General features: G+C 46.3%; 1 protein-coding gene and 1 pseudogene across 1 annotated transcript; one reads left to right on the top strand and one right to left on the bottom strand.

Moving 5' to 3' along the window:
* Window positions 1-761: 761 nt before the first annotated feature.
* LOC132819219 (5S ribosomal RNA) lies at window positions 762-870 on the top strand (annotated as a pseudogene).
* A 1680-nt stretch (window positions 871-2550) lies between these two features.
* LOC132818633 (uncharacterized protein KIAA0040) lies at window positions 2551-19810 on the bottom strand. The gene is made up of 2 exons (XM_060829644.1): window positions 19119-19810; window positions 2551-4911 (listed from the first exon to the last, which is right to left on the bottom strand). The coding sequence occupies exon 2, from the start codon at window positions 4650-4652 to the stop codon at window positions 4362-4364; it is 291 nt and encodes a 96-aa protein (XP_060685627.1). The 5' UTR covers window positions 4653-4911; window positions 19119-19810; the 3' UTR covers window positions 2551-4361.
* Between the last annotated feature and the right edge of the window lie 413 nt (window positions 19811-20223).

The following is a 20223-nucleotide window of genomic DNA, read 5'->3' as shown; positions in this document are numbered from 1 at the left end:
CATAGACAGGATACAGAGCTGAGCTGAGAAATGGCAGACGGAGTTCAACCTGGATAAATGCGAAGTGATGCATTTTGGAAGGTCGAACTCAAACGCTGAATACAGGATTAAAGACAGGATTCTTGGCAGTGTGGACGAACAGAGGGATCTGGGTGTGCAAGTACATAGATCTCTCAAAGTTGACATCCAAGTGGATAGGGTTGTTAAGAAAGCATATGGTGTTTTGGCTTTCATTAACAGGGTGACCGAGTTTAAGAGCCGCGAGGTTTTGCTGCAGCTCTACAATTCCTTGGTGAGACCACACTTGGAATATTGTGTCCAGTTCTGGTCGCCCTACTATAGGAAAGATACAAAGGCTTTGGAGAGGGTGCAAAGAAGGTTTACCAGGATGCTGCCTGGACTGGAGGGCTTGCCTTATGAAGAGAGGTTGACTAAGCTCAGATTTTTCTCTCTGGAGAGAAGGAGGAAGAGAGGAGACCTGATCGAGGTATACAAAATAATGAGAGGAATAGATAGAGTCAATCCTGTCCCCAGGGCAGGATTGACTGGTATGAGGGGTCATAGTTCGAAGATATTAGGAGGAAGGTATAAAGGAGACATCAGAGGTAGGTTCTTCACACAGAGAGTTGTGAATGCATGGAATGGGGAAGCAGAGTCATTAGGGACATTTAAGCGACTGCTGGACATGCACATGGATAGCAGTGAGTTGGAGGGTGCGTAAGTTAAATTGCTATTTTTTTTAACATTTCGAAGGGGCCAGTGCCTACGGCCATACTAGTCTGAAAACGCCTGATCTCGGAAGCTAAGCAGACTCAGGCCTGGTTAGTATTTGGATGGGAGACCGCCTGGGAATACCAGGTGCAGTAGGCTTTGTGGGCGGCACGGTGGCACAGTGGTTAGCACTGCTGCCTCACAGCACCCGGAGACCCGGGTTCAATTCCCGACTCAGGCGACTAACTGTGTGGAGTTTGCACGTTCTCCCCGTGTCTGCGTGGGTTTCCTCCGGGTGCTCCGGTTTCCTCCCACAGTCCAAAGATGTGCGGGTCAGGTGAATTGGCCAGTATAAATTGCCCGTAGTGTTAGGTAATAGGGGTAAATGTAGGGGTATGGGTGGGTTGCGCTTCGGCGGGTCAGTGTGGACTTGTTGGGCCGAAGGGCCTGTTTCCACACTGTAAGTAATCTAATCTAGGATTAAATCTCGACACAACATCATGGGCCAAGGGCCAGTTCTGTGCTGTACCTTTCTATATTCCATGTACTTCCCTCATTCATATATCATGAATGGCTGGAGTCCAAGCACGGATCCCTGCAGTACCCCACTGCCATTCAGTAGAAGAAATACACATTGGTCTAGTCAGCAAAGCCCACATCCCAGGATACCCTATTCCCCCCACACAGTTACCAGATGCAGGAACAGATGGGGCTGTTTGATTTCAGTTTTGGGCAACTGTATATGTGGAGTTTGCACATTGTCTGCACTTGGGTTTCCTCCCACAGTCCACAAAGACGTGTGGGTTAAGTAAATTTGCCAAGGTAAATGCAGGGTTACTGGTGTGGGCTCAATGGCATCTTTCTGCACTGTTAGGAGTCCTTTGATTTTAAAGAGTTATAGTTCTTAAGCTGAAGAGATCAAAGGGTGTGGAGGAAGAGGGTACAGAGTTGAATGATCAGCCATGATCATATTGAATGGCCTACTATTTTCTCATGAAAATTCCAAACTATAGATAGAGACAACAACAGACCCCGGACAGAGGGAGAATCCTAGACTCTGGCTGGAGAGAAGCCCAGACCTTAGGTATGTGGAATTCCAGACACTGGGTGTAGAAAACCCTGGATAAAGGGAACGTTGAGTTATGGAAAGAGAATCCCAGATCCTTGATGGAGAGAACGTCAAACTCTGGATATCGGAAACTCCAACCTCTGGATTCAGAGAGACCTCGGGCGCTGGGTATAAAGAACCCAGGATATAGGTGTTGTGGTGGGGGGTACAGCTGGCAGTAAATGGGTGAATAGTTTGCAGCACTTGGGTGGGTGGTACAGTTGACAGTGAGTGGGTGAGGGGATGGGGATGTCATTGTAGCTCTCAGCTTTCTGGCTGGTGGAGTTCAGGTATCTGAGGTTGGGATGTTGGAGTCCAGGGCAGGGGAGAGTGGTGTGGTTGGGTAGGTGTGTCTGGGACGGTTAATGGTGAATTGGGAGGAAACGTGGGCAGTTTTATATTCACCAGGAGTTACAGACCATGTCAGTCCCTGTAGCGTTCCCAGGTTAGTGACCAGAACATTTTATAAATCTCTGACTTTTAACTCTTGGCATCTTTTTCAGAGGGTTTCAGGTGCCAGACAATTGGTCACTGGAAGTTTTACCACCTTAAGAAATTCCCTTTGGCAGTGCACTGGGACTCCAAGGGTCTGGAAGCCTAGCTTTCAGGGTATGCCTGGTCTCAGAGTACCTGGAAACAGCACGATCAGGATCTATGTCCCATGAGTGGTGTTATATTTAATTGTGACTGTATAGAAGAATAAGATTTAGAAGACACAGATTTCTCCTGTATTCAATTGATCCATATGCAATTTATTCAATAATATTTTTGTAGAAATGGGCTTTTTACAAAGGTGAGTTACAACTCCATTAATGTAACAGTTAATCCTATCCTTCAAAATATTCACTTTGTCAAAATATTTACTTTGTCAAAATATTAAGTATCAATCTGAAGAAAATAGAAGATATCTTACATATAACATCTAAACACAGAATACATTGCCTCAATATCAATACATGCAGAGTGCCAACTGCAGACACACATTGGGGCACGTGAATCAGGGAATGAATCCACATCAGCTAGATCTCACTTGAACAGTGCACCACTACCGGGTGCACGTTACAGGCCGACACGTACCAGCTCAGCGTGCCTGTTACAGGCCAACACGTACCAGCTCAGCGTGCCTGTTACAGGCCAACACGTACCAGCTCACGTGCCTGTTACAGGCTGACTCGTACCAGCTCAGCGTGCCTGTTACAGACCAGCGTGTACGAGCTCAAAGTGCTCATTGCAGAACAGCATGTACCAGCTCAGAGTGCCCATTACAGATGGGTATATACCAGCTCAGACTGCATGTTTCTAACTGGCATGTATAAACTTGGAGTGCATGTTATAGATCAGTGTATACCAGCTAGGAGTGCACATTACAGTCCAGCGTGCACCAACTCAGTGCACATTACAGACTGTGTGTAACAGTATAATAGGCGATAGGATGTAGAAGTAGAAGCAGATGCCTGATGTGTCGGCTTGACACTGTACAGTGACAGATGCAACACACATTATTTGGTTACTATTGGATGTGACTGACAGATTATTCACACAGCCATTCCAAAATAATTCAAATAGAATCATTTGAACTTCACTGGATCTAGGCATCCAAATCAAGAACTTTTAAAATATCAAACAGTGTGACAGGTCTAAAGCTGAAAAGCACAAAATCGGAGAGCTTTCTAGCTTGTCAGTAACTTTACTGTGCATCAGTGCAATATTCAAGTGAACAGTCACAAGCCCAGTGAATGGTCGATTTCAGAAGCTGCCTGGTTCTGGAAGAACATGGATTGTCTTTACAAGCTGACAATTTGGAGCTCAGGCACATTCCTCAGAAAGGAGCGGTGCATTTAAAAACACCGTGGAATCTGTGCCTCCCCTGCCTTCAGCACTGGCACTGTGACATACCACAGTGACATCTCATACTTTACAGCAATTGTATTATACACAATCCAGCCACACTGCACACTCCAGTAAAGGTGGCCAGTGTGGATGAATTGTATATACTGACTAGGTTGTATGCTTGACCACTGTACTGTACATTGCAGATACACTGAGTCACATTTCCATACATGTACTGGTCACAGTATATATAACATGACAGCAAACATCATATGTAATTGTACAAACTGCAGTCAGAATATGACTGACATTCCGGTGTAATTGCAAGCAGACAGTGTACACTAACATAAAACCGTCTATCTTTAAATTGATAGCAGAGGACTAACCACAGTAGGTAGACATGAAGAGAAGGGCTGGACTGAGACAGGGACTGTTTTGGAATACAGTGCAGTTGTGGTGATGGATGGGAGCTTGGATGCTAGTGCGAAGTGACCCACTCGCACTAACAGTCAGACAATAACCAGCAGCTCAGGCTGGAAGATGGCAAACTCAATAAGCAACTTCATCCTTCAGCAATCAGCACAGCAGAGGTCAATATTCGGGAAAGTGTCCGTGCTGTCAGCTGCCAGGTCTCCAGATGATGCAGCGATGCCCACTCTACGTTGCTCTGAACTCCTACTTCGATTTGATGGGAGGAGCTGAGCATAGAGTGTTACACTGGCACTGAGAGATTGTCCATCATGATGGGCTGTGGCTGCCTTTGGATCCACAGGTCATCAGGGTTTTTCTTCTTGGTCGGGCCTTTTTGCCGCCGACAGCACTTGCAGCAAGTGTCCCGCCCACAACAGCAGCCATAGCAGCAGAGACACACAATGAGAATCAAGAGCAAGACTGGCAGAAGCAACAGAACCACCAGGCAGATCGAGTTATACAGGCCCTCATTGTGCTTTGCACAGATCAGCTCCCACACCGACTCAAAGAACCTGCGCACATCCTCCAGCATTGCTATGCTGGCTTGCTCTGTCAGTCACACAGGTGGAGACAGTACTTACACACACACACTCACACAGCGCACAGAGTGAATGCCCACACTCTCACTGTACAAGCAGAGAGAATGCTCAATATTTACAAGCTGGATATAAGCAGGGAGGCTGCTGACACACAGTACAGGCAGGGGGACTGGACTGGCTGATTGAACCGTTAGGCTGGAGAGAGGTCTTCAGGAGTTTCAGCTTTACCTCACCTTCTGTACCACATGGACACTGAGAGAAGGAAGCAGAAAAAACAATGAGAGACAAAATGGAAATGCTCACACCTGACCCCAACCCAAAGAACACCAGAAACACCCTCCCCACTCCTTCCCGTCCCACATTACCCATCTCCTCATACATCCCTCTCCCAATGTCCCCCTAGTCTCATCGATCCCCTCCCTACGTTCTCCACTCTCAAAGACTCAAGTGTGCCCAAGCTTCCTCAAACCCATCTGTTCATAATTTTCACCCACCACAGGACTAAGTCAAATCCTACAGAAAAAAATAACCACAAAGCTGAACAGTAAGAGACAATGGTTCACATCTCCCACTCTGTATGGGAAGTCCAATTTCCAACCCTGATCAAAAAAAAAACAAAACATACTTCGCTTCCTGAAAATCTCTGGGTGATCTTCTGACACCAGACTCTCCTGATAACCGACACATGGAGGTATTCTCAGAGGGCACACTGGGGAGGGTCAGCACAGATAATACTTCTTTTTAAACTGCATGAGCTGCTGTATTCGATATATAAAGAGGTTAAATGCCCCAAAGCTGCTTTGAAAAGCTGACGGGAACTATCCGGGTTAGAATTAGTAGCCACATGGAAAAAGGTGAGTTGATTCGAAAGAGTCAGCATGGATTTCTGAAGGGGTAAAACCATGTCTAAATAACTTGGGAGTGTTTCAAACAGTTAATGCAAAGGGTTGATGAGGGTGATGCCTCTGATATGATACACATAGGTTTCCAGAAGGCACTGATACAGTGCCACATAACAAACTGAAGGAAAGTTATTGGCCACGGTATAAAAGGGACTGCAGCAATGTGATTGGCTGAGTGATAGGAAACAGAGTAACCGGCAGTGGAGAATTTTTAGGCTAGGGGTTAGTTTGTAGTGGAGTTCCCCAGGGGTCAGCACTGGGACCCTTGCTTTTCCTGATATATGCTGAAACTGTGTTGCTGGAAAAGCGCAGCAGGTCAGGCAGCATCCAAGGAACAGGAGAGTCGACGTTTCGGGCATGAGCCCTTCTTCAGGAATGAATTTTTCATTCCTTCATTCATTCCTGAAGAAGGGCTTATGCCCGAAACGTCGATTCTCCTGCTCCTTGGATGCTGCCTGACCTGCTGCGCTTTTCCAGCAACACATTTTCTGCTCTGATCTCCAGCATCTGCAGTCCTCACTTTTTCCCTTTTCCTGATATATATCAAATGCTCTAGAACTTGCTGTGCAGGGAACAATTTCAAAGTTTGCAGGTGACACTAACTTTGGAATTGTAAACGGTAAGGAGGACAGCGTGGAAAAGACATTGACAAGTTGGTCAAGGTTCATTGCAGAGATGTGTGAGATTCTTTGTTCAGAAGAATGTTGAAAGGAGGATATAAAATGAGGTACTATTCCACAGGGGTGGAGGAGCAGAGAGACCTGGGTATACGTGCGTAGGACACATGGAGAGTGCAGTTAATAAAACAGACAGTGTCCTTGGCTTTTTTTTAGTAGGGGCATAGTGTACAAGAGCAATAAGTGAATGTTGAACATGTACAAAACACTTGTTCGACCTCAGCTGGAGTTTTCTGTCTAGTTGTAGGCGTGCCACATCATCAGAAAGATGAAAGTGTACTGGTGAGATTGCAGAAGGAATTGGGAAGTGATGTTGAGGTTGTGCTGGGAATCGGTGAAGCCTCCTCTGGAGTATTTTGTCCAGTTCTGGTCACCCTGTTACAGGAAGGATATTAATCTAGAAAGGGATCAGAAGAGGTTTACCAAGATGTTGCTGGGTATGGAAAGTTTTGAATTATAAAGAAAGGGCGGGACATTTTCACTGGAGCGTAGGAGGCTGAGAGGTGACCTTGTAGAGGTCTATAATAGGGAAAAAGACACATATCATTTGCCCTTGTATGGGATTTCAAGAATAGGAGCATATTTTTAAGGTGAGAGGAGAGAGATTTGAAAAAGATATGAGGGGTAAATATTTTTACACAGACGGTGGTTCGCGTGTGGAATGAACTTCCTGAGGAAGTGGTGGTGTAGACACAGTTACAACATCTAAAAGAAAGATACTTAGATTAGATTCCCTCCAGTATGGAAACAGGTCATTTGGCCCAACACGTCCACACCGACTCTCCAAAGAGTAACCCACCCAGACCGACTCCCCTACCCTATATTTACCCCTGACTAATGCACCTAACACTACGGGCAATTTAGCATGGCCAATTCACCTGACCTGCACATCTTTGGACTGTGGGAGGAAACCAGAGCACACAGAGGAAACCCACACAGACACGGGGAGAACGGGCAAACTCCACACAGACAATCGCCCGAGGTGGGAATTGAACCTGGGTCCCTGGTGCTGTGAGGCAGCAGTGCTAATCACTGAGCCACCATACTGCCCCTTAGATAAGTACATGAATAGGAAAAGCTTGGAGGGATATGAACCAGGAGCAGGTAGGTGGGACGAGTTAGCTTGGAACGAAAACTGAAAGAAATGCGGATCCAGCAATTCAGAAAAAAAAAACAAAACTGCTCGAAAAATTCAGCAGGTCCGGCAGCATCTGCGGAAAGAAATCACAGTTAACGTTTCGGGGTTATGTGACCCTTCCCCAGAATGGGTCACTCGACCCAAAACATTAATGCTGCTTTCTCTCCACAGATGCTGCCAGACCTACTGAGCATGTCCCAACAATAAGGGCGGCACGGTGGCACAGTGGTTAGCACTGCTGCCTCACAGCGCCTGAGACCCGGGTTCAATTCCCAACTCAGGCGACTGACTGTGTGGAGTTTGCACGTTCTCCCCGTGTCTGCGTGGGTTTCCTCCGGGTGCTCCGGTTTCCTCCCACAGTCCAAAGATGTGCGGGTCAGGTGACTTGGCCATGCTAAATTGCCCGTAGTGTTAGGTAAGGGGTAAATGTAGAGATATGGGTGGGTTGCGCTTCGGCGGGTCGGTGTGGACTTGTTGGGCCGAAGGGCCTGTTTCCACACTGCAAGTAATCTAATCTAAAAAAAAAATTTTTGTTTTTGTTCCCAGTGCAGTTTGGGATTATGTTCGGCATGGAGACTGGTCGGACCAAAGGGTCTGTTTCCATGCTGTGTGACTCCACGTAATTTACATGAATGGTTCCAGGAATGAGAAACTTCAGTGATATGGAGAGATTGAAGAAGTTGAGACTGTTATTCCTGGAGAGAAGGTGGCGGCTGAGGGGAGATTTGACAGGGATTTTCAAAATCAGGAATGGACTAGTTCAAGTAGATAGGGAGTAGCTGTTCCCACTCAGAAAAGGATAGGGGGGCATAGATTTCAAAATATGCACAGAAGAAGCCAGGATAATGTGAGAAAAAGGTTTTAGCATTTAGCAAGACTGTAGAGTATACAATGAGGTCTGATCAAGGGTCACTGGACCCAAAACGTTAACTCTGTTTTATCTCCACAGATGCTGCCAGACTTGCTGAGTTTCTCCAGCTATCCGGTCTTTATTTCTGATTTCCAGTTCTTTGGAGTTTTTTTTTGCTAATGAAGTGCACTGCCTGGAAATATGGTGGAGGCAGATTCAACTGAGACATTCAAGAGGGGTGTCGGATGGTTATTTGGATGGTAATGGTGTACAGGGATATGGAGAAAGGCAGAGGAGATGTGTGTCATTGCCATGTGCCAATTTGAAGCGCTGGTATAAGTACAATGGACTGAATGTCCTCCTCCGGTGTTGTAATAATTCTGTGATTCTGAGAAACGGTGAGTGTGTAAGGTGGTAGCTGGGTGAATCAGGTAAATGGGTGAGTCAGGTCAGAAGGAAGGTTGGGTCCAGACAAGTCAGATCAAAAAAGAGTTGGGTTGGGGGCTGTGAATGACTGGGAGTACCAGTTATATTGTTACTCAGCCTATCATTTCCCCAATAATTATCCAGGTAAGCTCCTTGGAAACTGTGAGATCTCAGAGACAGACACAGTTTCAAAGATCCCAGGGAGCAGGGAAAATGTCTTAAGTTCATAATTCTAATATTTGTTTCTAATTTGTTCACAGGAGGATGGTGTCAAAATTTAACTCACATCTCTAATTGCCAGAGGGCAGTAAAAATCCAACTTTATTATTGTGAGGTCTGGAGTTACATGTGGGAAAGACAGGATAAGGATGGCAGATTTCCTTCCCTGAAGGGCATTAGTGAACCAGATGGATTCTTAAAAGATGACAATTGACAGTTGGTATCCATTAGGATGGATTTCTATTGTAGACTTTCACTGAAATTTTTTTACCTAATATAGCTGGTTTTAAACCAATGTCCCAGTACTTTGATCAATACAGAGACTGCTGGAGGAACCCAACGTGATTGGCAGAGTTAATGTTTTGAGTGTGGTACTTAACTGGACTCATGAAGAAGAGTCTTATCAGATTTGAATCGTTAACTCTTATTTCTCTCTACACAGACACTGCCAGATCTGACGAGTTTCTCCAGTATGATCTGTGTGGACTTCAGATTTCTAACACCTACAACGTGAAGATCTGCACGGTTAGTTCAGTGACATTACCACTACACCACTGTCCCCCTCCCATAGCCAAGCTCTGGGGCAATTTAAAATGAAAGGAAAATGTACACAGAAACACAAAGAATCGTGTAAATCCAGAGGAGTGTGAATAACAAAGAAAAACAGAGCTGCAAAAGGGAAACTTCAAAACACAGGTTGGTGGAATACTTTGTTTCACAATGGAGAAAACGGATAATGAAACTGACAACGCTGGGAAATTAGCTATGAACTGAAGACCAGAATTAACTAAAATTAACGCAAATCGGTAAAGTAGTGTGAGATAAATAATACCTCAAGACTGAGAAACTCCAAGGATTTGGTCAATTCCAACCCAGGGTTTTGAAGGAAGTGAGGAACCTGCAGATACTTTAACCATCTTAGATTGGAAAACTGCTGATGGAATTCCATTCATTAAGGAAGGTGCGAGAGAAATTACAAATTTATTTATTGAACATCTCCTGTGGAGTATCTAGTTAAAAATGTAGTGAGTGGGCACTTAAAGACACTTCAACTAATCTGACAGACTCCACATGGATTTATCAAGGTGAAGAGATCTCTTAATGATGTGAGCGTCCTCAAGTGTTTGGGAGAGATTTACCAGAACGGGTCCAGTGATAAGGGGTTTTAGTGACAGAGTTCAGATGGAGAAGCTGAGGTTGCTCTCCATGGATCAAGCAGTGTAATGAACTGGAACTCACTGCCCAAAAGAGTTGGATTCAATGAATAATTTCAAAAGGCAAGTGGACAGATTCTGGCAGGAAATAATCTTGCAGAGTAACGGGGGGAGAGTGGGGAAATGGGACTGACTGATTGCTCCACAGGGGGCCAATGTAGGGGGTGAGTGGACTCTCTCAGTGCTATTAGTGATTAGGAGACAGAAGAATTTCTGAGGTAAACTACTCGGATTTCCAGAAGGCATTCAAGGATGTTTGACATAAAACAAAGACTATTAGCTAAAACTATTGAATGAATGGATAATTATTGACAGAGTTAGGAGGTTGGTGAGATGACAGAGTACAGCGGTAATGGGATTGCACTTATTCAGGAAGGACATAATGAACGTCAGTGCACAAAAGTCTATTTTAAATGTTTCACTGTATTTAACATTCTAACCGACTTTAATAAACACATTAAAACAGTCAAATTCCTCAACTCCAAGACAGTGATAGACAAAATTATTGCACCAAGCGGCTCAACATGGTGGGTGCAACACCACCAACTGAGGACACAGGAGTGAACGGTTCCTGCAAACTGTGACAGCCCAGAGAGAGTTGGTGTTTGCCAACCACAGATACCTTAAATGGTGTGTGTGTGTGGAATGAGCTGCCAGCGGAAGAGGAGGAGGCTGATACAATTACAACATTTAAAAGGCATCTGGATGGGTATATGAATAGGAAAGGTTTAGAGGGATACGGCAAATGCTAGCAAATTAGACTAGAATAGTTTAGAATATTTGTTCGGCGCTGTTATGGACTAGCCCAGACCACTCAAAACATCCTTAAGCAGGCAGCCCAGACCATACTTTGCAATTTGTTTCGGTAAGTGTACAGTGAAAATTACCTGGATTAAGTTAGCGAGATTGACTATCAGGTTTTAAAACAGACAAAAAGTTTATTCGCAGAATTACACAATGAAACATGAAGAACAGAAAGTGGAGTCACAGGTAGATAGGATAGTGAAGGTGGTGTTTGGTATGCTTTCTTTTATTGGTCTGAGTTTTGAGTACAGGAATTGGGAGGTCATGTTGTGGCTGTACAGGACATTGGTTAGGCCACTGTTGGAATATTGCATGCAATTCTGGTCTCCTTTCTCTCAGAAGGATGTTCTGAGACTTGAAACGATTCAGAAAAGATTTACAAGGATGTTGCCAGGGTTGGAGGATTTGAGCTATAGGGAGAGAATGAACAGCATGGGACTGTTTTCCCTGGAGCTTCAGAGGCTGAGGGGTGACCTTATAGAGATTTATAAAATCATGAGGGGCATGGATAGGATAAATAGACAAGGCTTTTTCCCTGGGGAGACCAGAACTAAAGGGCATAGGTTTAGGGTGAGAGGGGAAAGATATAAAAGAGACCTGAGTAGCAACCTTTTCACACAGAGGGTGGTGCGTACGTGGAATGAGCTGCCAGAGGAAGTGGTAGAAACTGGTACAATGACAACATTTAAAATACATTTGGATGGGCATATGAATAGGACGGGTTTGGATGGATATGGGCCGGGTGCTGGCAGGTGGGACTAGATTGGGTTGGGATATCTGGTAGGCATGGACCAGAGTTGGACCGAAGGGTCTGTTTCTGTGCTGTACATCTCTTGACTCTATAACTGAATAAAGAACCCCTACAGAACACAGTCTGTCCAAAGCAGACTTAAGTATGCTGTTCCGAATACATGCAACAATTCCAATGAGCAAACCCCCTTTAAAGCACACTACAAAAAGGGCCAGATGCTTACAGGTTGAAGTCAGAAGGGCAGAAGAAACGGTTTCCACACAGCTCACTGTTGAACTCCCAACCAGTTCTGGACTGAAAACTGCTCAGCTAGACAGCTGACCACTCCCTTTTCATTCTACCGGTCACTTCTAAAACATGACCACTTTGGCCTGAAGTCTCCTCCGTTTACATATGAGCAAAAGGACCGCTCAAAACCCTTTTCATCTCTGTACCAAAGCAGACTGATCGGAGCCCGGCCTGGTTTGTTACCCCTCTGAAAAAAAATCAAGGATGGAGTCTCCTTGAGCCAACAAACAGCTTTTAGGGGGGATAAAAGGGACTAGCTTTGTGATAGCGTGGATGAGTTGAACCAAAGGACCTGTTTTGATGCTGTGTGACTCTATACATTGATCACAAAAACGATTAGAAGGGCATTGGAAATTTTGCCTATATGATTTTGGGGCTAGAATTAAAAAAGGGAAAATTTGCTTTGGCTGTACATTCTCCTAATTCAAGCACATCTGGAACATGGAGATCAGTTTTGTCAGCCACACCTTAGCAATATATTAAATAGGATGTAGTTTAGGCACAACAGCTATCACTTGGATGATCAAAAGAGATTCAATAAACAAGGCTTCATTCTCTGCAGTACAAAAGGTTTCAGTGATTTGATCGAGGCTGTTGGGATTTTGAAAGGAAGAGAAGATATCTGTACTGAAGAGGGGCCCACAGGAATCTGCCCATTCAGGAGTGAAACTAAGAAACACCCCATCACAAAGGGTAATGGGGAGTCGGAAACTCTTGCCCACAACAAAGTCCAAGCAATAATTTGAAAGCTGAACTTGCTCATATTCGACACCATTAAGAGGTTTGGAAACCTGGCAGTGAGGATACAGGTCAGCCATCTTCCTGAAGAAGGGCTCATGCCCGAAACGTCGATTCTCCTGTTCCTTGGATGCTGCCTGACCTGCTGCGCTTTTCCAGCAACACATTTACAGCCATGTTCTCACCAATTGGTAGACCATGCTCGAGGGACTGAATTATTTCCTTTTGTTCCCATTATCTTAACCCCTCGTTCCCACTGCTCCCTCGTGGAGGTGGTAGACTGGGGTGGACAAAGGTTTTTAAAAAAAAAATCACAGGGGTGACCTTATACAGGTTTACAAAATTATGAGAGGCACTGATAGGATAAATAGACAAAGTCTTTTCCCTGGGGTCGGGGAGTCCAGAACTACAGGGCATAGGTTTAAGGTGAGAGGGGAAAGATATAAAAGAGACCCTAAGGGTCAACTTTTTCCACACAGAGGGTGGTACATGTATGGAATGAGCTGCCAGAGGAAGTGGTGGAGGCTGGTACAATTGCAACATTTAAGAGGCATTTGGATGGGTATATGAATAGGGAGGGTTTGGAGGGATATGGGCCGGGTGCTGGTAGGTGGGACTAGATTGGGTTGGGATATCTGGATGGCATGGACAGGTTGGACCGAAGGGTCTGTTTCCATGCTGTACATCTCTGTGACTCTATGACCAGGTTATAGTCCAACAGGTTTTTTTTTGGAAACACTAGCTTTCAGAGCGCCACTTGTGATGGAGGAGCAGCACTCCAAAAGCTAGTGCTTCCAAATAAACCTTGCATCCCTCATCATAGTTACACTTCATATCCAACAATCCCAACCATCCTTCCTCCAATCCCCTCTTCCGCAAATCCACTCATCATATCTCTCATTCAGCCTTACCCCGCCATGTCCCTCAACCGCATTGACTCGTTATGTCCATCAAACCCCTGCAGCCCTCATCCCTACCTACCTTACATATCCCAGAACCCAACCTGTACTTCATATCGGTGAAACCTACCTCTCTCTCCTATCCTTCAGCCTGGCCTGGACCCCCCCATAACATACAGACTCGCCTAAATCCCCATAACCTTCAGCCTCAGATATACCCCATCACCTAACTTAGACCACCATCACCCTCTGCCTCACATAGCCCCTCATTATCCTCACCTACCCTGTCACCCTCAGTCTCACCCCTATCTCCATCACCTTCAGCCTTACCTAACCTCCTCAATCATCCTCTGCCTCACCTACACCAAGCCTCAGTCCTCACCTATTCATCCACAATTGTCCTCAGCCTCACCTACCCCTTGATCATCAGCTATACTGATGCCTCATATCCCTCAAGCCTCCAAAACCCCAATTTACTCAAATCCACTTCCTCCACATACCCCACAAACTGATCAACCCTGCATTTTCCTCAATCCTTCCTATCCCAGCTGCCTCCCATATTGCACAATCCTCCCAGCACTTTGTTTCCTTCAAACCTCTTTCATATCCCTCAGCCTCACCCCCAAAAATCACCCTCAGCCACACCTCAACTAACCAAATCAGCCTTATCTCCTCGCCCACAATTATCCTCAGCCTCACCAAACCACGATCACCCTCACCTAACCTCCATTTTCCTCAGCCACACCTAAACTCATTACCCTCACCTACTCCCCCCAAAAATCACCCTCAGCCCACCTCATGGCCCCAGTACAGTCAGCCGCACCACACCACTCCCTCACCCCCTCCATCTTCCTCGGCCTCAGCTACCTCATCCCTCCATTTCCCTCGGCCTCAACTACGACCGCCCAATGCAATCACCCTGGCTTCACCTACCTCCAACCCAATCACTCTCGGCTGCATCTACCCACATCACCCTCGAGCTCCCCTACCTCCACCAATCACCCTCGAGCTCCCCTACCTCCACCAATCACCCTCGAGCTCCCCTACCTCCACCAATCACCCTCGAGCTCCCCTACCTCCACCAATCACCCTCGAGCTCCCCTACCTCCACCAATCACCCTCGAGCTCCCCTACCTCCACCAATCACCCTCGAGCTCCCCTACCTCCACCAATCACCCTCGAGCTCCCCTACCTCCACCAATCACCCTCGAGCTCCCCTACCTCCCACAATCCCCCTCAGCCTAAGCTCCCATAATCCCCAGTCTCACCCGAGCCCAGAATCACTCTCAGCATTAACCATTCTCCCCAGTCACTCTCAGCCCCCAATCACCTTGAACCTGACACACTCCCACCAATCACCCTCAATCTCACTGACCCCTGCCAATCACCCTCAGCTTCCCCTCCATCCCCATCTCCCTTGGCATCACCTCCATCCCCAATCACTCCAAGCTTCAGCCGCCATGATCCTCAGGCTCACCTATATCCCAATCAGTCTTGGCCTCACCTACCTCCCCAATCCCACTCAGCCTCAGCCTCTATAATCCTCAATCTCACTGAGCCCCCAGTCACCCTTGGCCTCCACTGCTGCCACAGATTCACCCTTGGCCTCACCCAACTCCCCCGCGTCCCAAAACACCCTCGGCTCATCTTCCCCCCAATCACCCTCGGCCTCAGTCCCCACAATCCTCAGTCTTATCTACCCCCTCATCACTTGCAGCCTCACCTACCAACCACCCTCTCCCCCACCAAAAATCACTCGCGTCCTCACCCCCCCAATCAAAATCACTTGCTGCCTCCCCCACCCCACAAATCACTCGCTGCCTCACCTACCCCATTCACTCCCAGCCTACATAATCCTCAGTCTCATCCCCTCCCCCAATTATCCTCAGCCTCATGCATTCCCATCATCCTCAACTAGCCCATCACTCTTAGTCTCACCTGCCCCCCACAATCACCCTCAGCCTCACCTGCTCCATAACCGTCAACTAAACCAATGCCTCATATCCCCCATTTACTCAACTCCACATTCTAAACATACCCCGCCAACGCACCAACCTTCCATTTCCCTCAATCCTTCCTACCCCAGCTACCTCTCGCAATCCCACCTGCACTTCACATTCTGGAGACCTCTCTCTCATATCTCTCAGCCTCATCTCACCCCCATTACCCTCAGCCTCACCTTATCCCTCAATCACCACACCCTCCATCATCTTCAACCACCCCCATCACTCTTAGCCTCACCTATCCAGCATCCACCCACACGAACATATAGAAGTAGACCATTCACTCCTTGAGCTTTCTCCCCAACCCAATGGGATCATGGCTGATCGGTTTGTGTTTCCATCCCCACAATGCCATCTGCCTCTGATAACTCATAATTCCCTGACCTGAGAAGAATCTATCACTCTCTGCCTTTAAGTTATGCCACTTCCACTGCTGTCTGAGGCAGAGACTTGCAAGCTGCACAATCCCCTGAGAAAAAGAAAAGAAAATCTCATCTCAATCCTAATCGTCAAACAGCAGCTCCCTGTTCAAGAGGAAACATCTGCTCCCCATCCATCTGGTCGAGACCGTGCAAGATCTTACAGACTTCAGTCAAATTATTATTCTAAACTCCAGTGAAAACAAGTCCAGCATGTTCAACATCTTTTCATAAGGAAATTTATATATACAGCAACCTTTTGATTATCTAGCACCTATGGGCTAAGGAGTCTGCCAGTTGATCAAATATTCTGGTTGGTCCAGAGGTCCACACAATCTATGTAAAAACACATTTGAAGTCATAGAGATGTAATACTGGCGGTATACACATCAACTGTTACACTTTATTTGCAGTATAAATCACTAAAATAATGCAACTGTGTTTCAAATAAAACACTGTCAGAGACAAAACAAAACTGCAGATGCTGGAATCCAGACAGGCAGGAGGCTGGAAGAACATAGGCAGCATCAGGAGGTGGGGAAGTCGACATTTCGGGTGTAACCTGTCTTCAAATAAAGCACCTGCAAAAAACCTTCTCACTCGCACTCAACTGACTACTCAGACATCATGGAGGTCATGAGGATATGGCAAATGTCTGGTATTTCAGGGATATAATTTTTTCCAGTTCATCGAGAGTGCTGGCTCAGAAGGTGCCAGTTAAAACAAAATGTGCTGTAAATGCATATTTAAGGCTTAGATACGTAGGTTCTTGATTAGTAGAGGAAATCACGGGTTATGGAGAAAGGGCAGGAATGTGGATGTAAGGAATATTGGATCAGCCACAACAACAGCGCGGGGTCAATGGGCCGAATAGCCCACTCCTGTTCTTATTTCTTATCCAAACCACTCATTCCAGATATCAATCCAGTAAGACTCCTCTAAACTGCTTCCAATATATTGATATCATTCCTTAATTAAGGAGAACCAGAATAGTATGTGAGATGTGGTCTCACCAATGCTCTGTGTAACTGAACAGAACATCCTTACTTTCATGTTCAATTCCTCGTAATAATATGTAACATCTCACTAACCCTCTTGAATTATGCTGTCCCTGCATACTAATGTATGACTTGTGCACTCAATCTGCAGCTCAGAATGCTGTAGTTGTTTTCTGCTTAAAATTCTGCTTTTGAAATTTCTGCTGGTGAATATCACATTTTCTCATATTAAATTCGACCTGGCAGACATTTGCCTCCTCACTCGACCTGTCTGTACCTGTCTGCACCATTTTCATTCTTTTTTTTCCCCACAGCATCCTTTCTCACCTATCTTTATACTGACTGCAAATTTCGGTCCCATACCATCATTCCCCTTGTCTAAGTCACCGATATAAATTATTAAAAGCTTGGGGCCCAGAGGAGCTGCCAGTGGGAAATAATGATCAACTTGCCACGTTGCGCTAACCAGAAAAAGACCTATTTCTGCATACTCTGTTCCCGCCAGCCAGCCAACTCCCTATCCATCCCCTATACCATGAGATCCTACTTTGCACAATAAGCTTCTATAATGACACCTAGTCACAGAATCACACAACGCAGAAACAGATCTTTCGGCCCAACTCGTCCATGCTAATTAAGTTTCTCAAACTAAACAAGTCCCACTTAGAGTCATACAGCACAGAAGCAGACTCTTTGGTCTAACCAATCTACGTGGACCATGTTCACAAATTAAACTCGTCCCACCTGCATGTTTTTGGCCCATATACCTCCAAATCTTTCCTATTCATGAACTTATCCATATGTTGTTTAAGTGCTGTAACTGTACCCGCGTCCAACACTTTCTCTGGCAAATCGTTCCACACACAAACTGCTCTGTGTGTAAAAATGTTCCAACCCCCCCCCCCCCCCGCCCCGCCCCGCACACACACACACACACACACACAGTCCTTTCTAAAACCCTTCTCATTTCCCCTCTTCAGTTTGCACTCTTCCACCGTAGGGGGGGGGAAAAACTTTGTCATTCACCTTATGATCTTATAAACCTCAATAAAGGTCATCCCTCAACCTTCTACACTTCAATGATAAAAAGTCCCGGCTTTTTCAGCCTACTATTACTGTATCTCAAACCATCCATTCCCGGAAACATCACGGTAAATCTTTTGTGAACCCCTCCTGTTTAGTAATATTCCTCCTAATGACTGGGCAACCAGAACTGCACAGTCAACTTCTCCATACTCTCCAGCAAGAACATTTACATATTGATAAAGAAAACCTTCTTGAAAACGTTTAACAAGTTTTTCATAATCCAAACATTAACACTATGGCAGTCCCAGCCAATGTTTGGAAAATTAAAATACTGTACCCTACCATGACAACATTCTCAACATATATTTGAGATCTCTCTGCATATTTGGTTCTCAGTTTCCCTCTCACTACAGCACGGTGGCACAGTGGTTAGCACTGCTGCCTCACAGCACCAGAGACTTGGGTTCAATTCCTGCCTCGGGCAGACTTTGCACATTCTTCCCGTGTCTGCATGGGTTTCCTCCCACAGTCCAACGATGTGCAGGTTAGGTGAATTGGCCAGGCTAAATTGCCCGTAGTGTTAGGTGAAGGGGTGGGTTGCTCTTCGGAGGGTCGGTGTGGACTTGTTGGGCCGAAGGGCCTGTTTCCACACTAAGTAATCTAATCTAATTGAGGGGCCTACAGTCAATCCCATCAAGTTGCATCTGGAAATCTAAATCCCCGTGGCAAAGTACTTCCCCCCTCCCTAATCTCCAGCACATGATGCTCCTTCAGAGAGACATCTTCTAAATTGGTGAACCATGATTTCCATTCCCCAAAGCCCCCCTTAACCTTCAACTTTCCCCCATTAGAACTGAACTCTAACGAGAGTTTCACCCGTTAACCCTCAACCCCACCTTCCCCCTCAGTGACCTGCCTTCTCTCTCACATTGACACCAGTTGGAGTAGCAGTAGCAGTAGCAGCAGACGGGAGGGAATCATTCCCCCACCCACCCCTAGACTTGAACACAGCCAGTTGGGGAAAGTTCGATGATGAAATGTCAAGCTCAGGGAGTGTTATGTCGTGTCACCCTCCCAACCCCCTGACGGGTACAGGCCTGGACCTACCTGTGGAAGGCCGCAATCTTGGAACACGTTGTCAGAACTCCCAGCACAAGACTCTCTGCTGACTGACCAGGGGAAGAGAGACTCAACCCAGCGTGTGTGGGGCAGGCCCGCAGACAGGTTCGAAAGCACTTGCCTTGCCGCTTGCTCACTCCCTCACACTCTCAGGTAGTTACCATTTGAGCACTGGCTGGAGGAAACGAGTCTCTGTTTCTGTCTCTTTCCGACTTGCTCTCTCCCTGAGTGTCAGAGCTCCCACTGTGGTCAGTAAGTTTGATGCCTTCACAACTGACGTCAAAGATCACATAGTGACTAAAACTTCCTGTTTATTTAAGCAGTTGCTCGTTAAAGCCAGGCTTGTTGCGAGAGAGAGAGAAAAAAAGCTTTGTTCAACTCCCTGGAACCGATGAGAAAGTGACTCTCATTCTGCTTGTACTTTCTGACATGGAGGACTATTTTTAGCCAGTCTGTGCTAACTTTAGATACCAAGGGGCTCGGCTTAAACTCACAACACACTCCCAAGAGGCACTGAGTATTTTGAAGACAAGCCAGAACGTCGGTGGTGGTGAGATGACTGCAGTGTGTTGGAATTTACCTCCTGGCTGGATAGGACCTGGGTAGAACTGTAAAAGATCTGGTTGAGTAAGTGCAGGCGCGTACTTGCCTCAGACCAGCAGCCGAGCGATTTGAACAATCTCCCTTTCACACAGCCTGATGGGTGGGTGGAAGGTGCCCAGAAAGGGAGGGGCGAGGTACACGCTGAACACACCTCAGGGGGAAGTTAAAAAAAGAAGCAGGAAGGGAAGAGAGGGATTGGACAGGAGGGGAGAGGCTGCAATACCAGGGACACAGAGTAGAGCTAGAAGCAGAGACGTGGGAGGGAGAGGCACACACAGCAGAGATGGGGGAGAGAGAGAGAGAGAGAGAGAGACAGACACACACACACACAGCAGAGATGGGGGTAGAGAGGTACACACAACAGAGAGGGGGAGAGAGAGATACAGCAGAGATGGGGGGGTGGAGAGAGAGGCACACACAGCAGAGATGGGGGTAGAGAGGTACACACAACAGAGAGGGGGGGGAGAGAGAGATACAGCAGAGATGGGGG

Source organism: Hemiscyllium ocellatum, chromosome 9 (genome assembly GCF_020745735.1).
Source record: "Hemiscyllium ocellatum isolate sHemOce1 chromosome 9, sHemOce1.pat.X.cur, whole genome shotgun sequence".
NCBI classification, from domain to species: Eukaryota; Metazoa; Chordata; class Chondrichthyes; order Orectolobiformes; family Hemiscylliidae; genus Hemiscyllium; species Hemiscyllium ocellatum.
This window is presented reverse-complemented; position numbering and strand designations above follow the sequence as displayed.

Bases quoted from the DNA above. Each gene is read 5' to 3' on its own strand.
- LOC132818633 (XM_060829644.1), bottom strand. From the start codon at position 4,652: ATGCTGGAGGATGTGCGCAGGTTCTTTGAGTCGGTGTGGGAGCTGATC.